At 51.4% G+C, this 24126-nt stretch overlaps 1 protein-coding gene across 1 annotated transcript in view; it reads right to left on the bottom strand.

Moving 5' to 3' along the window:
* Positions 1-22253, bottom strand: part of TNPO3 (transportin 3) — a gene marked incomplete at its 5' end in the record, with an annotated part of 52536 nt that extends 30283 nt beyond the window's left edge. The window contains 4 exons of the mRNA XM_056846798.1: positions 3060-3216; positions 5168-5241; positions 7458-7658; positions 22116-22253. Of these exons, the coding sequence (XP_056702776.1) occupies positions 3060-3216; positions 5168-5241; positions 7458-7658; positions 22116-22253 (570 nt within the window). The remainder of the gene's footprint in view (positions 1-3059; positions 3217-5167; positions 5242-7457; positions 7659-22115) is intronic.
* Positions 22254-24126: the final 1873 nt, after the last annotated feature.

Here is a 24126-nt window from a genome sequence, read left to right as displayed (position 1 = left end):
TGCTGGATTTGATGGACCTCGGTCTGATCCAGCAGGGCCTTTCTTATATTCTGATGTTCTCTGCATTCCCTAATTGGGAGGAGACTTGTGCCTCCGGGGGGGTGAGAGGACTGCTGGGGACAGCTCAACCGTCTTTTTGCCCCTGACAATCTTTGAGAAAATTAAGCGCTATATCCTTTCCATCAGTGTCCATGCTGGTTCTTTCAAGAAATCGGGTAAGAGACGCGATAGTATCTCTGACCACGTACAGAGTGCCTTTCCTTTAACATCCGGCAGCTGCAACAGGCAACATCGCCAAAATCTATCCCACTGTTCATTGAGCGCATTACTTTGCTCTGACTGCATTACTGTCTACTTCTGTCACATTGTATTTACTGTATAAGGCCAAAGGCCGTTACAATCAGGACACAGAAAGGGGACATAAACACCTACGGCAACAGCAAGGACATTATAATGTTAAAAACTCTTAAGGACATGTCAAAAAACATGTGAACACCTTCACTATATATGATTAAATAGTCCAGTCTTTAGACACAGTTCGAGGCCATATTTTCTTGGCTGCCAAGGGACCCTATAGGGTGAATTGGGACACCCTATAAGGACAACACTGATCCAAACTGGAAAGATGGAAAATTAAGTTTCTCACCAGAGGAAAAGAATTTATACCCTTTAAAATCTCAGCAAGAAATTTATTTCTGGCCTGTGTGTGTGTGTGTGTGTGTGTGTGTGTGTGTGTGTGTGTGTGTGTGTGTGTGTGTGTGTGTGTGTGTGTGTGTATATATATATATATATATATATATATATATATATATATATATATATATATATATGAAGGAAAAAACAAAATATAATTGTGGGGGAGGTTCTGGGACCAAAGCTCCACCTACTTTAACTCCATTCTTTCTTGCATGACACTTGTTTGCACCATTTCCAATTTTGGGGATCCCAGTCCTATTACGTTGTTTGTCAGACATTGCCAATTTGACCGCTTGGCTTTAAGCTGTGGAATCCGCCCCGAGTCTCAGCAAGAAAGACGCGCTACAAACAAAGGAACTGAATTCCCGAGTGCTTAGAACTAAGGAGCGGGGTGCCCTTTGGGGGCAAGGGGCAGGGGCCCCTTCCCAACGCTGAGCCTCATGTGGCTTTTAAAAAATAAAAATAAAGCCCTGATGACCCCCTTCCCTTAACAACACTATATAAGAACTTAAGAAAGGCCCTGCTGGATCAGACCAAGGCCCATCAAGTCCATCAAGTCCAGCAGTCTGTTCACACACTGGCCAACCAGGTGCCTCTAGGAAGCCCACAAACGAGACGACTGCAGCACCACTGTCCTGCCTGTGTTAAGAACATAACAAAAGCCCTGCTGGATCACACCCTGGCCCATCAAGTCCAGCAGTCTGTTCACACAGTGGCCAACCTGGTGCCTCTAAGAAGCCCACAAGCAAGACTACTGCAGCAGCATTATCCTGCCTGTGTTCCACAGCTCCTCATAAAATAGACATGCTCCTCTGATCCTGGAGAAAATAGGTAAGAACAGAAGGCTGGATCAGACCCAGGCCCATCAAGTCCAGCAGTCTGTTCACACAGTGGCCAACTGGGTGCCTCCAGGAAGCCCACCAACAAGACAACTGCAGCAGCAGCATCCTGCCTGTTTCACAGACATGCTCCTCTGATCCTGGAGAGAATAGGGATGCCTCATGACTAGCATCCATTTTTACTAGAAGCCACAGATAGCCCTCTCCTCCATGAACATGTCCACTCCTCTCTTAAAGCCTCCCAAGTTGGCAGCTATCACCACATCATGGGGAAGAGAGTTTCACCACTGAACTATGCGTTGTGTGAAGAAATACTTCCTTTTGTCTGTTTTGAATCTCTCACCCTCCAGCAACGGGTGGAACACACACTGCCCATTCTACACTAAGAACCTCACAAGCTGCTAATATACAAAAACCGGCAGCGTGAACCCAACCAGCAGCCACCATCTTAGTGGAGGCAGAGACCGAAGTGGTTGCAGGGCATTCTGGGAAATCGCCCAGGGAATCCAGGAGCAACCCAAACAAAAAGTGCCACTGGGTCACAAAGGAGTCGGTCAGCCGTGCATCATCCCACGGAGCCATCAGTGACGGAAAAATGAAAGCTCAGCAAAAGCCGGCAGAGAGCGGGAGAAAGGGCCCTGCGCCGTCCCCTCAGCGATTCTGCCTCTGCAACAGCGAGCCGGCCGACTTAGCCAAACCCTGACCCAGGACGGTCACTGCAGGGCACCCCCGGGGAAGAATTCTCCATATCTGAGGAGCTGAGTGCCTGTCCTGACCCGCCAGGCGGAGACTCCGGAGAACATCAACCCTCGCTGAAGGGCCGTGGTCCATGATATTAACAGACTCTTTTGTTGCCCCCTGGCAATTAGCTCTCAATAAAAAACTGGGCCACTACCAGCTCTCCCGTCAGCTCCTTCTATCAATGACGTGTGAATCAGCCAAAGAACATATTAAGACAAGAGTCTTTGAGGTAGAGAGGCAGCGTGATTTGAACAGGATTCATAATCCCCTTTTTAGAAAGGACCTGCTTATTAGAAACATCACCATGCCTTATCTGTCAGACATTACAAACCGTGAATATCTTAGGGCTTTTATGCTCCTTCGATATAATGCTCTTCTTCCCTCTAAGTTTCTTGATGGGATATATAATAAGTGGCCAATGGATGCAAGCAGGGATTGAGCACATGGGCCTGCCTTCTACTGAATCAGACCCTTAGCCCATCACAGTCAGTATTGTCTACTCAGACCGGCAGGGGCTCTCCAGGGGCTCTCAGGGGAGGTCTTTCACATCACCTGCTTGCCTGGCCCCTTTAACTGGAGATGCCGGGGATTGAACCCGGGACCTTCTGCACGCCAAGCAGATGCTCTGCCACTGAGCCACGGCCACTCCCCCATTGATTCGAAGGATCAACTCGAAGGAAACCCACGCTGGCCAAGGGCAGCACTCTGACTACCAGGCCACGCTGGCTTGTGAGTCGTGTCTCCCGAGCTCTCCAACTCTCGGCTCGGTGGCTTCCACCTTACCAGCAGTGAGACAACTGTGCTGGAGTAGAAGGCCAAGTCCTCGATGATCTCGGTGCGGCGGTTGGCCCCGATGCGCAAGGACCGGCTGTGGACCTCCTCCGGCAGCACCGTCAGGATCTCCAGCAAGAAGGGCAGCGACATCACGTCGTTGTTGTACCTGGAAGATGCAGGGGAGGAATGGGAGATGTGAAAAGGCTCAGAAGGGTGACGCTGCGGGGCGGGCATGGCACTGCCACGGGAGTGACACAAAAACAAGAATGGAAGAAGAAGAGTGGGTTTTTATATGCCGACTTTCTCTACCACTTAAGGGAGAATCAACCCAGCTCACAATCACCTTCCCTTCCCCACAACAGACACCCTGGGAGGTAGGTGGGGCTGAGGGAGCTGTGACTAGCCCAAGGTCACCCATCCGGCTTCATGTGTAGCAGTGGGGAATCAAACCTGATTCACCAGATTAGCCACCGCCACTCATGTGGAGGAGTGGGGAAACAAATCCAGTTCAACAGATAAGCATCCGCCACTCATGCGGAGGAGTGGGTAATCAAACCCAGCTCTCCAGATCAGAGTCCACTGCTCCAAACCACTGCTCTTAACCACTACACCACGCTGGCTCTCACGCTGGAAGGGAAGCCATCCTGGATGAGAGAGAGGAGCCACTGAGCCAGGCCCCCATATGCACACCGAGGCTGGCAGCAGAACCTTCAGTTTTGCTTCCTTCTCTGCATTTCAGGACAAAAGGGGAACGTGTTCCCAGAGACCCCCCCTCCCCTCTAGGCCGCCTGAGACCCACAGAACACATCCCCACTGGTGCTATCCAAGAAGCCCAACCGGCCCCCAGTGCTCTGAACCCATTTTCAAAGGGGCCAAAAAAGTAGGCCACATCCCCCCCCAATTTCAATGGCCCAATTCTTTCAGCTGCGCAGGAGTTTCAGATCAGCAGCGGCTCTCCAGGAAAGGGGCCGTGGCTCAGTGGTAGAGCCTCTGCTTGGCATGGAAAAGGTCCCAGGTTCAGTCCCCGGCATCCCCACTTAAAGGGACTAGACAAGTAGGTGATGTGAAAGGCCTCCTATACCTGAGACCCTGGAGAGCAGCTGCTGGTCTGAGTAGACAATGCTGACTTTGATGGACTGAGGGTCTGATTCAATATAAGGCAGTTCCATGTGTTTCAGATAACCTTCTTGCCTGGTCCCTTTAACTGGAGATGCCGGGGATTGAACCTGGGAACTTCTGCCTGCCAAGCAGATGCTCTACCACTGAGCCACAGCCCCTCCTCCATTGATTTCAAGGTCATCCGCTTGGACGTTACATCACACTGCACCTAGCACAACTGACAGATTGTTTATTTACGGCCCTTAGCCAGATAAAACAAGAAACATGGACTAATATATTGGTTCTTGTAGGTTATCCAGGCTGTGTGACCGTGGCCTTGGTATTTTCTTTCCTTACGTTTCGCCAGCAGCTGTGGCAGGCATCTTCAGAGGAGTAACACTGAAGGACAGTGTCTCTCAAGACCACAGTCACACAGACCGGATAACCTACAAGAACCAATGAACTCTGACCGTGAAAGCCTTCGACAATATTATGGACTAATATAGTCTTACAAACAATGAATTACAGTCCGAGTCTTATAACACTTAAAAAGAGAAATAACAGCCGAGATATATCTGCCAATTGGGCTAAGAGACTGTTCTATGGCGACGAATTTTCATTGCTGCCATGCAAAATTTCGCAACCTGTAAAGTGATTGAAGGATTATCCCCTTGTAGGAGCATCTCAATCTTTTCTCCTGCTCTGTCAGGTCCCATTCTCAATAAGAGGGGCTCAATAAACTTAGAACGGGGGAATGTGTAAAAATTACAATTCAGGAGGGCGTGCTCAATAGTTTCTAAGTCCCCTGATTTACAGGGGCAGAATCTCTCCTCCCAGGGCGTGTGTGTGTGTGTTAAGTGCCATCAAGTCGTTTCCAACTTAAATTTCCCCTCTAGCATAGCAGAGGGTGAGGCTGCACACCTGGCAAGGGTAAACCTCACACACCTGTTACACATGTTGACGTTTATCACTGGGGAGGGGGAGGGGGAAGAGGAAGACCTTCACGGGGCGTTACTTACTTTTCAACCAGTGTGTGGACGCAGCCCTTCCAAGAGGCCATCTGCAGGGCGAGGTCTGCTATCGCGAGTGCGAGCTGCCGATAGAAGGAAAAAGCAGCAGGTTCAGACAACCTGAAGAGGCCAGCCTCTTCCCTCCTGCCCCCAAAACACCCCCCCCCCGCCGGGTACTACTGACGGTCTTTCAGAGGGAAACTTTAAGAGGGAAACACACACAGGGAATAGTTTCCCATCTGTATGGAAGCCTAAAACAGAGGAAGAAGTTTTGCAGTTATATATTATTTGTTACCCTGCAGTAACTAAGTCTTAATTTTTTAAAAAAATAATAATATAATTGATGCATACATGTTAATTGTTTAATTAATATTTTTATATCTTTTTATTTATTTTTTCAGAACACAACGCGCATGCAGTCATAGAGAATTTTAGAAATGTATGTAAGTAATTTGTAGTCGGGAGTGGTGATTGTTTAGACCACTGAAGAAGGCTATATGGCTGAAATGCATATGGGCAGAGTCTAATTGTGTGATTTTTATGTCTAATTGAGTTAGAAGAAGAAGAGTTGATTTGTATATGCCGACTTTCTCTGCCACTTAAGGATCAAACCGGCTTACAATCACCTTCCCTTCCCCTCCCCACAACAGACACCCTGGGAGGTAGGTGGGGCTGAGAGAGAGTGACTAGCCCAAGGTCACTCAGCTGGCTTCATGAGGAGTGGGGAAACTAATCTGCTTCACCAGATCAGAGTCCACTGCTCCAAACCACTGCTTTTAACCACTACACCACGCTGTTACATGAGCATGTTGATTTGGTAGGCTTTTGCAGGGCCTTACATGTGTTATATGTGATTTTAGCCTGTAATAAATACATACATACATATAACTTTTAGCCTTGGATGTTTATTTCTTCTTGACCTTTGGATACTTAATTCCATTAATATGACCGCATCTCCAGAGCCCTGGCAGTGAGCTCAGGACAGGAGGGACTCCAAGCAGGCGAGATGCGGCCAGGGAATAATGGCGAGAGGTGGGGAGGAACCAGAGCCAGCCAGGCAGCAAACAAGCAACCCCCAGTGGCGGCTTGAAGAAGCAATCTACCATCGGGCCCCGACGCTGTTATCTGCTATCCTAGAAGCCCAGCCCCTGGGATATAGAATCATAGAACTGGGATCTCAAGAGGTCATCTAGTCCAACCCCTTGCACAACGCAGGAAATTCACAAGTGCCTCCCCCCCTCTCCCCCAGTGACCCCTCTCCCCCAGTGACCCCTGCTCTATGCCCAGAGGAAGGTGTGTTCTGGACACTGGAGTTTACAGGTAGGCTCATATGGGAGGAGGCGGTCCTTAAGGTACGTTGGTCTCAGGCCATGCAGGGCTTTTAAAGGTCAATACCAGCACCTTGAATTGGGCTCTGAAGCAAATTGGGAGCCAGCATATATGGAACGAGACTGGAGTGATACGGCCCCTATGACCCACTCCAGACATCACTCGGCTCCAGCATTCTGTAACAACTGTAGCTTCCGGACAGTGTTCAAGGGCAGCCCCACGTAGAGCGCATTGCACTAATCTAATGTAGATGCTACCAGGGCATGCACCACAGTGGTAAGATCTTTTCTGCCCAGGAACAGCCAAAGCTGGCGAAAGGAACCTCTGGCCACCCCTGCCACCCGTTTTTCCCACAGGAAGCCCGGATACAGGAGCAGCTTGGTACTTCTGGGAAGCCCGCAAGAAGGTGATATGATAACCATCTTCAAGTATGATATGATAACCATCTTCAAGTACTTGAAGGGCTGTCATATAGAGGAGGGTGCCGAGTTGTTTTCTGTTGCCCCAGAAGGTCGGACCAGAACCAACAGGTTGAAATTAAATCAAATGAGTTCCGTCTAGACATTAGGAAAATTTTCCTAACAGAGCTGTTCCTCAGTGGAACAGGCTTCCTCGGGAGGTGGTAAGCTCTCCTTCCCTGGAGGTTTTTAAACAGAGGCTAGATTGCCATCTGTCAGCAATGCTGATTCTACGACCTTAGGCAGATGAGGAGAGGGAGGGCATCTTGGCCATCTTCCAGGCATGGAGTAGGGGTCACTGGGTGTGTGTGTGGGGGGGAGGTAGTTGTGAATTTCCTGCATTGTGCAGGGGATTGGACTAGATGACCTTGGTGGTCCCTTCCAACTCTATGATTCTATGATAAGGACACGGACACTATAGCCGTCTCCTACCCTGGACCTCCACCCCAGTACTCTGAGGTCATCCACCACTGAGCAGAGGGTCCCAGATGCCCACCAGGCTGGCCGCTTACCTGTGTGACGATGACAGGAGACATGTCTTTCAAGTTCTGGATGTGGGTGAGCAAAGAGTCCCGCAAAGAGACGTGCGAGTCCGGTGGGAGCTCGTAGAATGAGGTCTGGATTTTCATCTTCATGGTTTGGGCTGCGAAGTAGCACGACTCCACGTCCTGCCGGATCTGCAGCAACTGATCGGAAATCTCCCAGGCGTGTACCTGGGGAGGGGGAGGCAAGGTGGAACGACAGGGTCAGGCCGAGGCAGGTGTATCAGCACCTTTGAGCTGTATGGAGTCTGTTTCATAGGCAAGTCAGACTGGGAAAAACCACAAAACCTGGCAAGTGTGCCCAACTCTTCCGAAAAAGCTACAAACAGAAAGCCAAAGAATTCGTATGGAGTGCAAAAATGTGATTTCTAGTGCACATACTGGTAATCATCACAGAAATCCAGAGATGACTGATTTTATTCAAAAGCTAGTTCCTAGCCCTCAAGGTGATATTGCAAAGGATACTGCAGACCTTGAGAAGGTGCAGAAAAAGAGCAACCAAAATGATCAGAGGGCTAGAGCAACTGCCCTACGAGGAGTGGTTGAAACACTTAGGGCTGTTTAGCTTGGAAAGAAGGCAATTAAGGGGAGACATGATAGAGGTCTATAAAATTATGCATGGTATGGAGAGAGTGGACAAGGAGCTTTTCTCCCTCTCTCATAATAGCAAAACGCGGGGTCATCTGCTGAAGCTGGAGGGTGAGATATTCAAAACTGATAAAAGGAAATATTTTTTTACACAATGCATAGTTAAATTGTGGAACTCCCTGCCCCAGGATGTGGTGATGGCTGCCAACTTGGAAGACTTTGAGAGGGGAGTGGACATGTTTATGGAAGAGAGGATGCTGCAGTTGTATTGTTTGAGGGCTTCCTAGAGGCACCTGGTTGGCCACTGTGTGAACAGACTGCTGGACTTGATGCGCCTGGGTCTGATCCAGCATGGCTTTTCTTATGTTCTTATGTGACAGAGATGCTGGGATTTCTGATCTTGCTTCTAGAAAGGGATGGGCGTCCATACTGCAAGGAACTCTGAGGGCCTCTGTTCTGACTATTCACGCCCCCCAGGACTCCTCCCAGTGGGAGCTGAGCTACCAGTAGGGTTGCCAACCTGCAGGTGAAGCCTGGAGACCTCCCAACATTACAAATTATCTCCAGACAACAGTGATCAGTTCCCGTGGAAAAAATGCCTGCTTCGGAGGGTGGATTCTGTGGCCATATAATCCACTGAGGTGTTTCTCTTCCCCAAACCACCACCATCCCCGGGCTCCACCCCCCAAAACCTCCAGGAATTTCCCCACCCAGAGCTGGCAACCCTAGCTACCAGGCGGCCAAAAGTAGAGAAAGTAGGCATATAAAAACCAACTCTTCTTCTTCTTCTAACAGAGCTGTAACTTGCCCAAGGTCACCCAGCTGGCTTCACGTGGGGGAGTGGGGAAACAAATCCAGTTCACCAGATTAGCCTCCGCAGCTCATGTGGAGGAGTGGGGAATCGAACCCAGTTCTCCAGGTCAGAGTCCACCACTCTTAACCACTACACCACGCTGGCTCTCTGGAACTGGCTCCCCTGGGGAAAATTCACCCGAAGGCATCGAGGAACGCTCATAGTGCATTCCTGTTCCGACAGGACTTTCAGGGCACGCCTGCAATCCTTTGCAGCTGATCCCTCTCCCCTCCGGTAACATGGCTGCAGCCGCCACTCAACTTAGGGCAGATACCATTTGCTTCTTAGCGGACCTGATTTCTGTGTGATGGGTCCTGTTCCCAAGGAGGTGCGTTCTAATCTGCTACGCTGGTGGCGCACACTCTACAACGCATGAAGAACCACTTTCACTATTACTGTGGCTTGTTGGCAGAACATTTGCTTGGCATGCAGAAGGTCCCAACCCTCGGAATTTCAAGCTAAAGGACCTGGCAGCAGGTGATGTGAAAGACCTCTTCCCGAGACCCTGGAGAGCCGCTGCCAGTCCGAGCAGACAATACTGTCCTTGATGGACCAATGATCAATAAATAGTCTGATTCAGTATAAGGCAGTTTCATGTGCTCAGTAGTGGAGCATGTGCTCTGCATGCAGAAGGTCCCAGGTTCAATCTCCGGAATCTCCAGTTAAAAGGATCTGGTGAAAGACCTTTGTCTGAGACCCTGAAGAGCCACTGCCAGTCTGAGTAGACAATACTGAACTTGATGGACCAAGTGTCTGATTCTGCATAAAGCAGCTTCATGTGTTCAAGACGGTCAGAGAAGGGGCTGTGGCTCAGTGGTAGAACATCTGCTTGGCATGCAAAAAGTCCCAGGTTCAATCCCTGGCATCTCCATTTACAAAAAAGACCAGGCAGTAGGTGATGTGAAAGGCCTCCGCCTAAGACATTGGAGAGCCGTTGCCAGTCTGAGTAGACAATACTGATCTTGACGGACCAAAGGTTTGAATCAGTATAAGGCAGCTTCATTTAGAGAGAGGCTGCGGCTGGGCGGTAGAGCCTCTGCCTTACATGCAGAAGGTCCCAGGTTCAATCCCCGACATCCCCAGTTGAAAGGCCCAGGCAACAGGGGATGTGAAAGACCTCTGCCTGAGACTCTGGAGAGGTGCTGCCAGTCTGAGTAGACAATACTGACCTTGATGAATCCAGGGGGTCTGATTAAGCATAAGGTGGCTTCACGTGAACCAAAAACTGGTACAGGTGCCGCACCAGGGAACAGTGCTCAGAAGAGCCACGGGTAGCTCCCAAGCCACTGAGTATCACCACACTATGTTTCACCTGCCGCCTGAAGTTGAACGGGCCAAAAAAAACCCACCCTCGGCTATTCAATTCTGCCCACTGTGCAGATCGGCCTTCAATCTGGTAGCAGCTGCCCAGGTTGGATTCCCACGCAGCCTGGTATTTTTTTGAGCCAGGAAATCTCTGGCAGCTGAACCTCTGGACCGCCACACCAGCAAAGCACTGTGTTTCGATCAGTGTGGGAAAATGCGGAAACTCTGTCCACTGAGCCACATTTGCAACGGCCCAGTTCATTCGTGTAAGTAAATCCTGCATGTTACAGTCCTCTGGTGAGTAGCAGGCATGTGCAAATCATCTGCAGACTGACTGCTTCTGGCTGGAGCTGAGCTTCGGACCAGTGCAGTTTTAGGACCCCACACCGACACTTCATCTGGCTGAAACTGAATTCATACCAAGCATTTCCCCAAAGCCTGACTAAAATATGATACTGGCCGAGGCAAAACCCCTCTTCAGGACAGGAGTGGAGGGAAGTGGGCAGAGTCCCACGCAAAGCTACACAGCCGTTTTCAAAGCCATGTGCAAAACCACCCCTTCCGCCTTTGCCAGACCACGTTTTTGCATCAGCTGGGAAATCACGCCTGAATCCATGGATGCTTGCCTAGGGCCTCCCACACGGGGCAGACTGCGCGTTTAAACAACAGCAGAAGAATGCATCGCCCTGCTCAGTTGCAGGCCGGACCAGGGTCTGTTACTTCGAGCCAAGCCTGGACCTTCCACTCTGAGTTGTGTTAACCAAGCCTCTTTCTTCACACTGCAGCTCAGCTGGAGATAACCAGGCCTCTGAGCATGTGAAGAGTAATTTCCAGTCGCCACCAGGAGATGGCATGCGTGACCTTAAAGTAAGAGACAGGAGGCAGGGCTCCTAGCTCAGAGGCTGATGTCCTGGGACCCCTTTCTATGCCAAGCACATCAGGGATACACACAGGGACGCATGAGGCTGCCTTCTACTGAACCAGACCCTGGGTCCGTCAAAGTCAGTATTTGTCTACTCAGACCAGCAGTGTCTTTCGCATCACCTACTTGCCTAGTCCCTTTAACTGGAGATGCCGGGGACTGAACCTGGGACTTTCTGCATGCTGAGCAGATGCTCCGTCACTGAGCCACTGACGCAACCATTTGCACATGGGCAACTTCACAACTGGGACTAGTGACTGGGCAGAAAGCCTATCTCCTCCTGCTGCATCTGGGACCTAGCTGAATCCTCTTGCACTCTCCCTTTACCACTTAAGAGGGGGGCAGAGGGAAGCCAGAGCCCCTCTCTGCTGTAGCCCTCTTCCACATCAGGACTTCACTTTCTTCCCAACTTCTAATTTTGTAAAAATATCCCTTTTCTCCATACCACTTCCCTTTGTAAATATGTGTGTGTGTTAAATGCCGTCAAGTCGCTTACGACTCATGGCGACCCTATGAATCAATGTCCTCCAAAAGTCCCATCTTTAACAGCCTTGCTCTGGTCTTGCAAACTGAGGGCCTCCTTTACAGAGTCAATCAATCTCTAGTTGGGTCTTCCTCTTTTCCTAGCATGATTGTCTTTTCCAGTGAGTCTTGTCATTGGATATATGCCCCTCCCCACAAAAAGCCTGAGAAGGGAATCCCTGACTCTTCTGCCCTCAGGGTGGCTCCTAAGGATTTGCAAAATGTTTGCACCCCTGTAATTTACCCGTGAGGTCAACAACGAAACAAGATCTCCCCGCGCAACCCCAAAAAAGATTAAGAGTAATAAAATATATATATATCGAGAGGGGAACGGAGCTCGCTCTTGGGAACAGCATGGAATTTCATCCCTTGGCAGCGCTCATGTTTGCGTTCTAAGGAAAAACTTACTTGGCCTTGGGAAAAAAAATTCACCCGAGTGCCAAGCGTCTGTAGCAGCCACCAAATGCCACAGAAAGGGCATAATATTGGCGCTGAACTGGCACAATTTTCCTTCCTTTCCAAAGCCGCACACTCCAACGAACGAACGTGCGCAGGGGTGCAGGCCAGCGCTTGAAAGCGAACACTGACAACCAGACGAAGGGAAAGGCGTTCTCGGCAGATGAGGCCAGAGAGTGTCTTGTTCCCCTATAAATGGAACCCTTCAAGTAGGTCAGCCTCCCCGGCCGGCCGTCTCACCTATACCTTGTCGAGAAAATGTCTCTTGGGCCTCCCTGGAAATGGTTTAGTGACAGAATCTCAGGACTCGGGGCAGGTGGGAAAGAAGAAGAGTTAGTTTTTATATGCCAACTTTCTCTACCACTCAAGGAAGAATCAAACTGGTTTACAATCACCTTCCCTTCCCCTCCCCACAACAGACAACCATGTGAGGTAGGTGGGGCTGAGAGAGTGTGACAAGCCCAAGGTCACCCAGCCGGCTTCATGGGTAGGAGTGGGGAAACAAATCCAGTTCATCAGATTAAAGTCTGCTGCTCATGTGGAGGAGTGGGGAATCAAACGCGGTTCTTCAGATCAGAGTCCACAACTCCAAACCACTACACCACACTGGCTCTCAAAAGGCATCTTGTGAGGTAGGTGGGGCTGAGAGAGCTCTAACAGAGCTGTGACTAGCCCAAGGTCAACCAGCTGGTTTCATGCGTAGGAGCAGGGAAACAAATCCAGTTCACCAGATTAGCCTCCGCCGCTCACGTGGAGGAGTGGGGAATCAAACCCAGTTCTTCAGATCAGAGTCCACCACGCCAAACCACTGCTCTTAACCACCACACCACGCTGGCTCAGAGAGTTATCAGAGAGGGAAACACACAGGAGGATGGACAAATACAAAACCTAGGGCAGGTAAGAGAGAAAGTTATCCGTTTTTGCACCATGGATCACCCAGTATTTCAAAAAGGATCCCTCCTGGATTTGTGACCGTCGCCAGAGCCTCAAGGAAATCCCCGCGCCGGTTCCAAGGCCCTTTTCCTTTCTCACATTTGGATCCAGCGTTGCTCCCGGAGGCTGAAAACTGATCCCAGCATGCTTGGGAAACCGAACTCGGGTTCACACCGGGCGCTGGATGAAACGATTAACTGTCCCCTGAGGTAAACAGCTTTCAAGAGGACCGCCTGGGAGAGGGGCTGACATTTTTTGACAGGGTGGTTAAAAGAAGGAGACAGAACGACGCGGGAGCAGCAGGATGGAGTCGAAGGATGAGGCCCCTATTCAAACAGGGCACCACGGAGCGTGCCCTCGGTAACAGAAACAAACAAGACTCTGATAACACCACAAGAGCAAGAGGCAAAGAAGTGTTTCCCAGCCAGGGGAGGGAGAAATCCAAGTGCCTGCGTGGCTCGGCAGAGGGACTGCTGGAGTCGGGAAACTGGGACACAGCCATGATTTCACAATCTTGACCAGCCGAGTCTCTTTTGTCCCCAGCTACAAAAGGCCCTGGTCAGTATTTGGATGGGAGACCACCAAGGAAGTCCATGGTTGCTACACACAGGCAAGCAATGGCAAACCACCACTGTTTGTTTCTGCCCTGACCCGGGTGGCTAGCCTGATCTTGTCAGACCTTGGAAGCTTAGAGAGAAGAAGAGTTGGTTTTTTTATATGCCGACTTTCTACTACCACTTAATGGAGAATCAAACCGGCTGACAATCACCTTCCCTTCCCCTCCTCACAACAGACACCCTGTGAGGCAGGTGGGGCTGAGACAGTGTGACTTGCCCAAGTTCACCCAGCTGGTATAGGGGTGGGGAAACAAATCCAGTTCACCAGATTAGCCTCTGTTGCTCATGTGGAGTAGTAGGGGAATCAAACCCGGTTCTCCAGATCAGAGTCCACTGCTCCAAATCACCATTTTTAACCACTACACTATGCTGGCTAGCCTGATCTTGTCAGACCTTGGAAGCTTAAGCTGGGTAATGCTTAGTTTAGTGCTTGGATAGGAGACGTCCAAGGAAGTCCAGGGTCGCTATGCAGAGGCAGGCAATGGCAAACCACCTCTGAACGTCTCTTGCCTTAAAAACCCTGCAGGGTCACCATGAGTCAACTGCGATGTGACGGCACTTCCCACCATAAAGGTGAGAGAACTCAGACCTGGATGGCCCAGGCTAGCCCGATCTCATCAGATCTCAGAAGCTAAGCAGGGTCGGCCCCAGTTAGGACTTGGATGGGAGACCACCGTCCAGGGTTGCTCTCACAGGGCCGCCGTGAGGATGCCTTGGCATTTATTTACATCCCAGTTTTCTTCCCTGCTAGGACTTAAAAGTGGCTTTTACAACATCGTTCTCCCCTCCTCCCCTCTCCCACGACAACCCTGGGAGGTAGGCCAGGCTGAGAGTTTGAGATGGGCCCACGGTCACCCAACGAGGTTCTGTGGTAGAAGAGAAGAAGACGAGTTGGTTTTTAGAGCCCGACTTTCTCTACCATTTAAGGAAGAAACCGGCTTACAATCGCCTTCCCTTCCTCTCCCCACAACAGACACCCTGCGAGGTAGGTGGGTCTGAGAGAGTTCAGAGAGAACGGTGACTAGCCCAAGGTCACCCAATTGGCTTAATGTGGAGGAGTGGGGAAACCGACCCAGTTCACCAGATTAGCGTCCACGGCTCATGTGGAAGAGTGAGGAATCGAACCCGGTTCACCAGATCAGAGTCCACTGCTCCAAATCACCGCTCTTAGCCACTGGCTCTCAGCATGGGGATTCGAACCCAGGTCACCCAGGATCCTAAGTCTTCCTCTCTACCCCCTATCCCACACCAGCTCCCACGTAGCAGTCTCAGGATCGGAAAATGCGATCTTTCGTGCTAGGGTGGAACAGTAACCCCTTTGAAATGAAATTTATTTTCCTGAGGCTGCTGAATGGGACATATTGGGGGGAGGGCTTAACAAGTATGACACGCCCGCATCCAGTCATTAGAAAGGTGTCCGCGAGGGCACATTTCGAGCTACTGACCCCAGTGCCCACATAAGAACAGAAGAGAGGCCATGCTGGATCATCCCCAGGCCCATCAAGCCCAGCAGTCTGTTCACACAGTGGCCAACCGGGTGCCATTAGGAAGCCCACAAACATGGTGACCTCAGCAGCATGAACTGACTGCTGGACTTGATGGACCTTGGTCTGATCCAGCAGGGCTTCTAGGGAGTCCACAAGACAACTGCAGCAGCATTATCCTGCCTGTGTTCCACAACACCTAATATAACAGGCCTGCTCCTCTGATCCTGGATAGAATAGGCATGCATCATGACTAGTATCCACTTTGACTAGCAGCCATGGATACCTCTCTCCTCCATGAACACGTCCACTTCCCTCTTAAAGCTTTCCAAGTTGGCAGCCATCACCACATCCTGGGGCGGGGAGTTCCACAATTTAACTATGCATTAAACCACCAATGAACTGATCTCACATAGGGTTTTACCTACCCCCGCCCCACTTCGTTTATTTTTTTAAAAAACAACCTCTTAACACTGATGAGCATTTATTGTTTTCTGGCCGAAAATGCAGAAGGTCCAAAGAGGAGTAACCCTAAAGCCCTCCGCTCATCAAATGTGCAAACGAAGTTGACCAAACACAGAACAAAACCCTGAACACAAAACAGAGACAGGCCAGTTCACTGCGGTCAGCGTTTCTCTTTCACCTCGGCCGACACCCCACCAGCCGTGTGCCTATCGATGCAAGCAAGCGCAGGTTTTTTCAGCCTCTTTATTTGTCCTCCACTCAGACAGCACGCTCATGGATGGACAACATCAGCAGGTGACAAACCTCCCCTGGCCCTCCTCCTCGGATCCTGGAACATCCTTATGTTTAAAGCAGCCCGCTCAAGACCCACATGAGCTTATTTAGGTTTCCTTCCTGCATAAGAACGTAAGAAAGGCCCTGCTGGATCAGACCCAGGCCCATCAAGTCCAGCAGTCTGTTCACACAGTGGCCTACCAGGTGTCTCTAGGAAGCCCACAAACAAGACGACGGCAGCAGCATAGTCCTGCCTGTGTTCCACAACACCTAATATAAGAGGCATGCTCCTCTGGTCCTGGAGAGAATAGGGATGCATCATGACTCCTCTCGTTTCAGCTTGTCTGTCTACAACACAATGTAGTTGCAAGCAGGTGCAATCCCAGGTCCAAAGTACCTAAAGGACCACCACCACGCCTCAAACGAGCCCCAGTTCTGCTATCACTGGGGGGGGGGGGAGTTCCTGCAGAGATCTGCTTTTCCAGAAGTTTGCTCAGCAAATCCAGGGCCTTTCCAGCCACCACCCCTAGACTGTGGAACTACCTGCCCCAAGAAGTATGCCTGCCTTCGTTCTTACAGGCCTTCTGGCAAAAAAACTTAATATGTATTTATCCTAGAATGAGTCTGACAGCATCTTTATTTTGTGCCTGACAGATTTAAGCTGGATTGAGTTTTAATTGTGATTTGATGTATTTTGACAAACTGTTATTCCTTTTTATTTGCCCTGCAGGTCACTTTGCATGTTCAATCCATGGAAAAGCAGGATGAAGTAGAAGAAGAGTTGGTTTTTATATGCCGACTTTCTCTACTACTTAAGGAAGAATCAAACCGGCTTACAACCACCTTCCCTTCCCCTCCCCACAACAGACACCCTGTGAGGTAGGTCACCCAGCTGGCTTCATGTGTAAGAGTGGGGAAGCCAACCCGGTTCACCAGATTAGCCTCCGCCACTCATGTGGAGGAGTGGGGAATCGAACCCGATTCTTGAGATCAGACTCCACCGCTCCAAACCACTACACCATGCTGGCTCTAAGTAAGTCTTCTTTTTTAAAAAATGTTTTAACCCCCCCCCCCAAAAAAAACAGACAACTGTGCAAGAACTTTAAGGTCATGTACAGGCTGGATCCTAGATACCGGGTACATCACCCAGAGTCAGTTTACCATGGCTCACAGAGAACTGCAGGCAAAGATCAACCGGCACGCTGACAGACAGCGCCTCAGACCCTGTCACCAGTTGCCAACAGTGGACTTGTAATGCAGAGCTACTCCAGCATAAGCCACTGAAATCAGCGGGCTTAGACAGGAGTAACTCTGCATAACTCAGTCCTGTGAGAACGGTACTCACCTCCCACATAGGACCTGCCAAAGGATTCACACATGCATTCCGCTTCAGAGAATACTCCAGCCCCAAAGGGTTGGACTATAGCCAGAGCAAATCCACCAGCTTGTTAACCCTTTCAGCCCAACTTTTAGTTTGTTTCAGCTGCTTGGCTCATGCCCAGCCCCCTCTGCTTACTGCATGCGTCCCATCCCTGCATCAGCCCTTCTAGAAAACAGGGCTCCTTCCCCACTCCCAGCCAGACTGGATGTACCATCTTTCCACCCAGTTCACCTAACTAGCAAAGCAGCCTCCTGCCTAGTTCTGTTCAAGCCACAATGCCAGAAGACATAAGAACATAAGAAAGGCCCTGCTGGATCAGACCAAGGCCCATCAAGTCCAGCAGTCTGTTCACACAGGGGCCAACCAGGTGCCTCTAGGAAGCCCACAAGCAAGACGACTGCAGCTGCATTAGCCTATCTGTGTTACACAGCACCTAATAGTATAGGCATGTTCCTCTGATCCTGGAGAGAATAGGGATGCATCATGACTAGCATCCATTTTTACTAGTAGCCATGGATAGCCCTCTGCTCCATGAACATGTCCACTCCCCTCTGAAAGCCTTCCAAGTTGGCAGCCATAACCACATCCTAGGGGAGGAAGTTCCACAATAAGAACATAAGAAAGGCCATGCTGGATCCGACCAAGGCCCATCAAGTCAAGCAGGTGCCTCCAGGAAGCCCACAAGCAAAGACGACTGCAGCAGCATTGTCCTGCCTGTGTCCCACAGCACCTAATATAATAGGCCTGCTCCTCTGATCCTGGAGAGAATAGGGATGCATCATAACTAAGACCATAAAAACAGCCCTGCTGGATCACACGAAGGCCCATCAAGTCCAGCAGTCCGTTCACACAGTGACCAACCAGGTGCCTCCAGGAAGCTCCCAAACAAGACAGCTGCAGCAGCATTATCCTGCCTGTGCTCCACATCACTAATATGCTATGGCATGCTCCTCTGATACTATAGAGAATAGGTATGAAATAAAAATAGCCCTGCTGGATCAGACAAAGATCCATCAAGTCAAGCAGTCTGTTCACGCAGGGGCTAACCAGGTTCCTCTAGGAAGCCCACAAACAAGGCGGAGCCACTGCCCAAAGCATTAGGCCTAGGAAACGAGGGTGTGGGGATCTTATGCCTCTTCTACTTTTTGCAAGAATGGCCCTGAATCCTCTGGCCATTCTCAAATTACTTTGAAAGGTACCCTGACCGGCCAAGGTCACCCGGGGACCTTTCATGAGCAGCAGAGATTTGAAAACCACCACCACGCTCTTAAGACACCGGCTCTCATTTCAGTCCTGTTTCAATCCAGCCTGAAGGTCTTCCTGAGAAGTCCTTTGTTGGATCCGGAAGGCACGTAGGGACAGGGACGCTCTCACCGCCTGGGGGAGAGGATTCCATAATTTGAGGGTGGGTTGCAGCCTCAGATTCCCATTCTCTATCAGCCTCCCCTTCCCTATGTGGTGGGTGGGACAATTACATGGAGAAGGAAAAACCAAACTTGAGCCCTTTGCAGAAAGAGGCAGGATAAACACGAAATACTGTTTCTCTTCCAAGGCTATTTTTCAGGACAGTTCCATATTTTTAACTTATTGATAAGGACATAAGAAAAGCCCTGCTGGATCAGACCAAGGCCAATCAAGTCCAGCAGTCCGTTCACACAGTGGCCAACCAGGTGCCTCGAGGAAGCCCACAAGCAAGATGACTGCAGCAGCATTGTCCTGCCCATGTTCTACAGCACCTAATATAATAGGCATGTAATTCATTTGTACCACAGACACTCCACCACATTGGCTCTCTGAGTTAATTCGAAAGCTATTCTTTTTTCTTATCTCTAGTATCTACTAGGACAGAACATGCTACGATTGCAGATTTTAGGAGTTTGGAGAACCACAGGCATGTTGGGCCAATTTGAAACTATGAGGAGTGTTCAACCCTTGGGCGGTCAGCCTATCACTATGTTAAACAAACAATCACGGCTTTGAGTTCACGTGAGAAAAGCAGGGAAAACATTTTCCAAATAAAGCACGTGCGCTCCAAAATATATCCTGCAACGGAAAAGCATGTTACAGGACAGCCATAATTTCTGACGTTGCGAAGCCCAGCCAGCATGGTGTAATGGTTAGACTGTCAGACTACAATCTGGGAGATCCAGGTTCGAATCTCCACTCTGCCATGGAAGCGTGCTGGGTAATCTTAGGTCAGTCACACTCAGCCTAACCTACCTCGCAGGGTTGCTGTGAGGATAAAACGGAGGAGAGGAGAACGATGTCAGTTGCTTTGGGTCCCCATTGGGCAGAAATTGAGAGTATAAATGAAGTAAATTAAAACATTGTAAGACAATAATAATGATTCTTTGGCAAGGGCTGGGCTTGATCCCAAGCCTCCCAGATTCAAAAGCTACCCGCTTCAAACATCTTGAGAATGAAGAAAGTCCCAAGAAAGAAGAGTTGGTTTTTATATGCTAACTCACTGTGCCACTTAAGGGAGAATCAAACCGGCTTACAATCACCTTCTCCTCCCCACAACAGACACCCTGTGAGGTAGGTGGGGCTGAGAGAGCTGTGACTAGCCCAAGGTCACTCAGCTGGCTTCATGTGTAGGAGGGGGAAACAAATCCTGTTCACCAGATTAGCCTCCCCCGCTCACATGGAGGAGTGGGGAATTGAACCCAGTTCTCCAGATCAGACTCCACCACCCCAAACCACTGCTCTTAACCACTAACCACGCTGGCTCTCCTGCACCCACAAGGAACAGTTTATGGACGCCACTCTGTTACTTGTTCCACGTCCCCCTAAACACAGTTTCCCGTTTCCACAGAACGCGATAAGAAAGGGAAGAGGGGACCAAAACTGTGCAAGCTCTCAGCTGCCCTGAAACTATAATCAGCTTGGGCAGGCTTGCCAATCGGCTGACAGCTTCCTCATGTGCAACCCTTTGTAGAACCAGGAGCAGAGCTACTTCTAACTGCAACCCAGCAGCACAGGCCCAGGAAAGGGTGGGGCGGTAACGTACAATGCGATCTCCTGCACTTATCAAGCACAAAAAATAATGTTCACAACTGGGCATTAATGCAGGAGAATTTTTGTTTTTAATCTGTACTGTGTTTTCATGCAGTGCAAGGCCTGTGCCCGTCCTCTATGAAGGCTTCCAATCCCAGGGCCAGCCCTGTTCCAGGGCCTGAAAGCGCATGGCCAGGAAGGGCAGCAGAAGGAAGCGGCACCTCCCCCCTGGTGTCACAACGCTGGACGGAAACAGCCCGGGGCCAAAGTTACAGGTAAGCAAAACACCGGGGCAGAGGTCCAAATTGAACAACTCCCGCTACCGGCACTGCCACATCCGAGCAGGGGCAGAGATCCTTGCACGGGGCCCAAAGACAGCCCTCCGGCTGGCAGCGCACTCCTTGAAGCCACGAGAACTCTAAGTGCCGTGTTTCTGTCGCAATGTGCAGGGAGCAGCAGCACATGCTTTTGCCGGGCTCCGTGGAGAATGCTGCCAAGTGCTGAAAAATCTCCGCCCGGTGCCAAGAGATCTGTCGCAACAGTTAGGTTCTGAGCAGAGCTCGAAAGTCGAGACGGGGAGGGGTGGTGGGGCTGGGAGAGAAACTGCAGTTCCAGACACCTCTCTGGAACTGACTTTGTCCTCTCGGGACTGGGATCCCCGGGGATGGGAGAGACGAAGAAGGCCTCCCTGTTCCCACCCCCCAGACAGATCCACATCGCCCTAGAGGAAGGCGGCTGCCCCTCCCCAGAAGCAGCCTGAGGGGCCTCTTGTCCCCGAGCTGCCCAAGCAGGGCAATGCCATTGAGAAGTCCCCCCCACACACACACACAGTAAATGCAGTTGGGGGCAACAGAGCAAGCTGTCCAGGGCAGTCTCAGAAGCCCTCCTCCCTTGCTCTGTTGCCCCCAACTGCATCTACGGGGGGGGGGGGTTTACCTCACTTGCTCTGTTGCCCCCAACTGCATCTACGGGGGGGGGGGGGCTCACTTGCTCTGTTGCCCCCAACTGCATCTACGGATGGGGGGGTCCTCACTTGCTCTGTTGCCCCCAACTGCATCTATGGGGGGGTTTCCTTCACTTGCTCTGTTGCCCCCAACTGCATCTACGGGGGGGGGGGGTTACTCACTTGCTCTGTTGCCCCCAACCGCATCTACGGGGGGGGTTTTCCCTCACTTGCTCTGTTGCCCCCAACTGCATCTAAGGGGGGGGGTTCCTCACTTGCTGTGTTGCCCCCAACTGCATCTATGGGGGGAGGGTTCCCTCACTTGCTCTATTGACCCCAACTGCATCTACAAGGGGGGGGGTTTCCCCTCACTTGCTCTGTTGCCCCCAACCGCATCTACGGGGGGGGGGTTTTCCCTCACTTGCTCTGTTGCCCCCAACTGCATCTAAGGGGGGGGGGTTCCTCACTTGCTGTGTTGCCCCCAACTGCATCTACAAGGGGGGGGTTTTCCCTCACTTGCTCTGTTGCCCCCAACCGCATCTACAGGGGGGGGTTTCCCTCACTTGCTCTGTTGCCCCCAACCGCATCTACAGGGGGGGGGGGTTTCCCTCACTTGCTCTGTTGCCCCCAACTGCATCTAAGGGGGGGGGTTCCTCACTTGCTCTGTTGCCCCCAACTGCATCTACCCCCGGCGGGGGGCAACACCCGAGCCTTGTGGACACGCGACCTCCCAACCCCCCACGCCCCAGGCGCCTCCCCTTCCCCTCCCCCTCCCCCACGCTGGGGCCTCGCCCTCCCTGCCGTCCCCGCGCCAGGCCCAGGCTCCCGAGTCGAGTCGAGCCGGGCCCGGCCGCGCACCCCTCCTCCGGCGCAGGCGCGCTGCGCTCACCGATCTCTGGAGCTCCCCGAGCCAGAGGCTGGCGCGCTCCTTGCCGCTGGGGTCCGGGTCGTGGTAGAGCGCCTGCACGGCCTGGTACACCACTTGCAGGGCGGGCTTCCCCCCGCCGCCGCCGCTGCCGCCGCCGCCGCCTCCTCCTCCTCCGCCGCCGCCGCCTCCTCCGGCGGGCCCAGGGCAGCCGCCGCCGCCGCCAGGATCCATGGCCGCCGCTGCTCCGCCGCCCTCCTCCTGCTCGGCCTCCGCGCGCTCCTCAGGCCTCGGAGCCCATGGCCGGGCGAGTCCGTTACCGGGCCGGAAGCGGGCGGGGAGGGGGCCGGTGTCCCCGGAGGACGTTTCCCCCCGGAAACCCCGCCCCTCGCGCGCCGCGTTCCGGGCCCCGCCGCCCCGCCCCTCTTCCGCCGCCGGGGCGCCTCGCCCGAGGAGGGCGCCGTCCGCCGAGCCCAGCCGCGCCGCGCCGCCTGGCAGGGGCCCCCGCCGCCCTGCCGTCCGCTCCCGCCGCTCCCGCCCGGAACCGACGGACGGCCAGCGACGACGCACTTCCGGCCCCGCGCCCGGCGCCACCGCCAAAGCCGTCCGGGCGGCACCACGCGCCAACCCGGAAGTGGCCCGCCCGGGGAGGAGGGGGAGGGGTCTCCTGCGACCTCTGGTGGGAGGCCCCAAAGCCTCCACCCCACCCCTGCCTTTAGGGGTTTTTTTTTAAATAATAATTGTTATTTTCTTCATTTAATATATCAACAGAATATAATAGTAATAATAAAAAGAAAAACAAGTAATATCTCTAATTTAACAACAAAATGACTTCCCACCCCTGCCTTTAGGGTTTTTTTTTAATAATAATTGTTATTTTCTTCATTTAATATATCAACAGATTATAATAGTAATAATAAAAAGAAAAACAAGTAATATCTCTAATTTAACAACAAAATGACTTCCCACCGCTGCCTTTAGGAAGCCCCCTCCCCGGCATTTTTCCTCCCGCCTTGTGTCTCTGGAGGGGCTCCCGCTGTCTCTAGGGGAAATCCAAGTATTGCTGCCGGAATATAGAGGGTGTAATAATAAAATTATGCATGGTGCCGAATCATAGAATCATAGAGCTGGAAGGGATCCCCAGGGTCATCTAGTCTAACCCCCTGCACAAAGCAGGAAATTCACAACCCCACCCCCACCCCCCAGGGACCCCCTACTTCATGCCCAGAAGATGGCCAAGATGCCCTCTGTTTCATGATCTCCTAGAAGATGGCCAAGATGCCCTCTGTTTCATGATCTCCCAGAAGATGGCCAAGATGCCCTCTGTTTCATGATCTCCCAGAAGATGGCCAAGATGCCCTTCCTCTCATCATCTGCCTAAGGTCATAGAATCACCACACCTAAAAAAGGATATTGCAGAGCTTGTGTGTTAAGTGCCATCAAGTCGCTTCCGACTCATGGCGACCCTGTGAATGAAAGTCCTCCAAAATGTCCTATCTTTGACAGCCTTGCTCAGATCTTGCAAACTGAGGGCTGTGGCTTCCTTGATGGAGTCCATCCATCTCTTGTGGGGTCTTCCTCTTTTCCTGCTGCCCTCAACTTTTCCTAGCATGACTGTCTTTTCCAGTGACTCTTGTCGTCAAGACCTTGAGAAGGTGCAGAAAAACAGCAACCAAAATGATCAGGGAACCAGAGCAACTGCCCTGCGAGGAGCTGTTAAAACTCTTAGGGCTATTTAGCTTGGAAAGAAGGCTGTTAAGGGGAGCAATGATAGAGGTCTATAAAATTATGCATTGTTATGGAGAGAGCGGACAGGGAGAAGCTTTTCTCCCTCTCTCATAATACCAGAACGTGGGGTCATCTGCTGAAGCTGGAGGGAAAGAGATTCAGAACAGATAAATTGAAGTATTTCTTCACACAACGCATAGTTAAATTGTGAAACTCCCTGCCACAGAATGTGGTGATGGCTGCCAACTTGGAAGGCTTTAAGAGGGGTGTGGGCATGTTCATGGAGGAGAGGGCTAGCCATGGCTAC

The sequence above is a fragment of the Euleptes europaea genome, chromosome 3, assembly GCF_029931775.1.
Source record: "Euleptes europaea isolate rEulEur1 chromosome 3, rEulEur1.hap1, whole genome shotgun sequence".
Taxonomy (NCBI): Eukaryota; Metazoa; Chordata; class Lepidosauria; order Squamata; family Sphaerodactylidae; genus Euleptes; species Euleptes europaea.
This window is presented reverse-complemented; position numbering and strand designations above follow the sequence as displayed.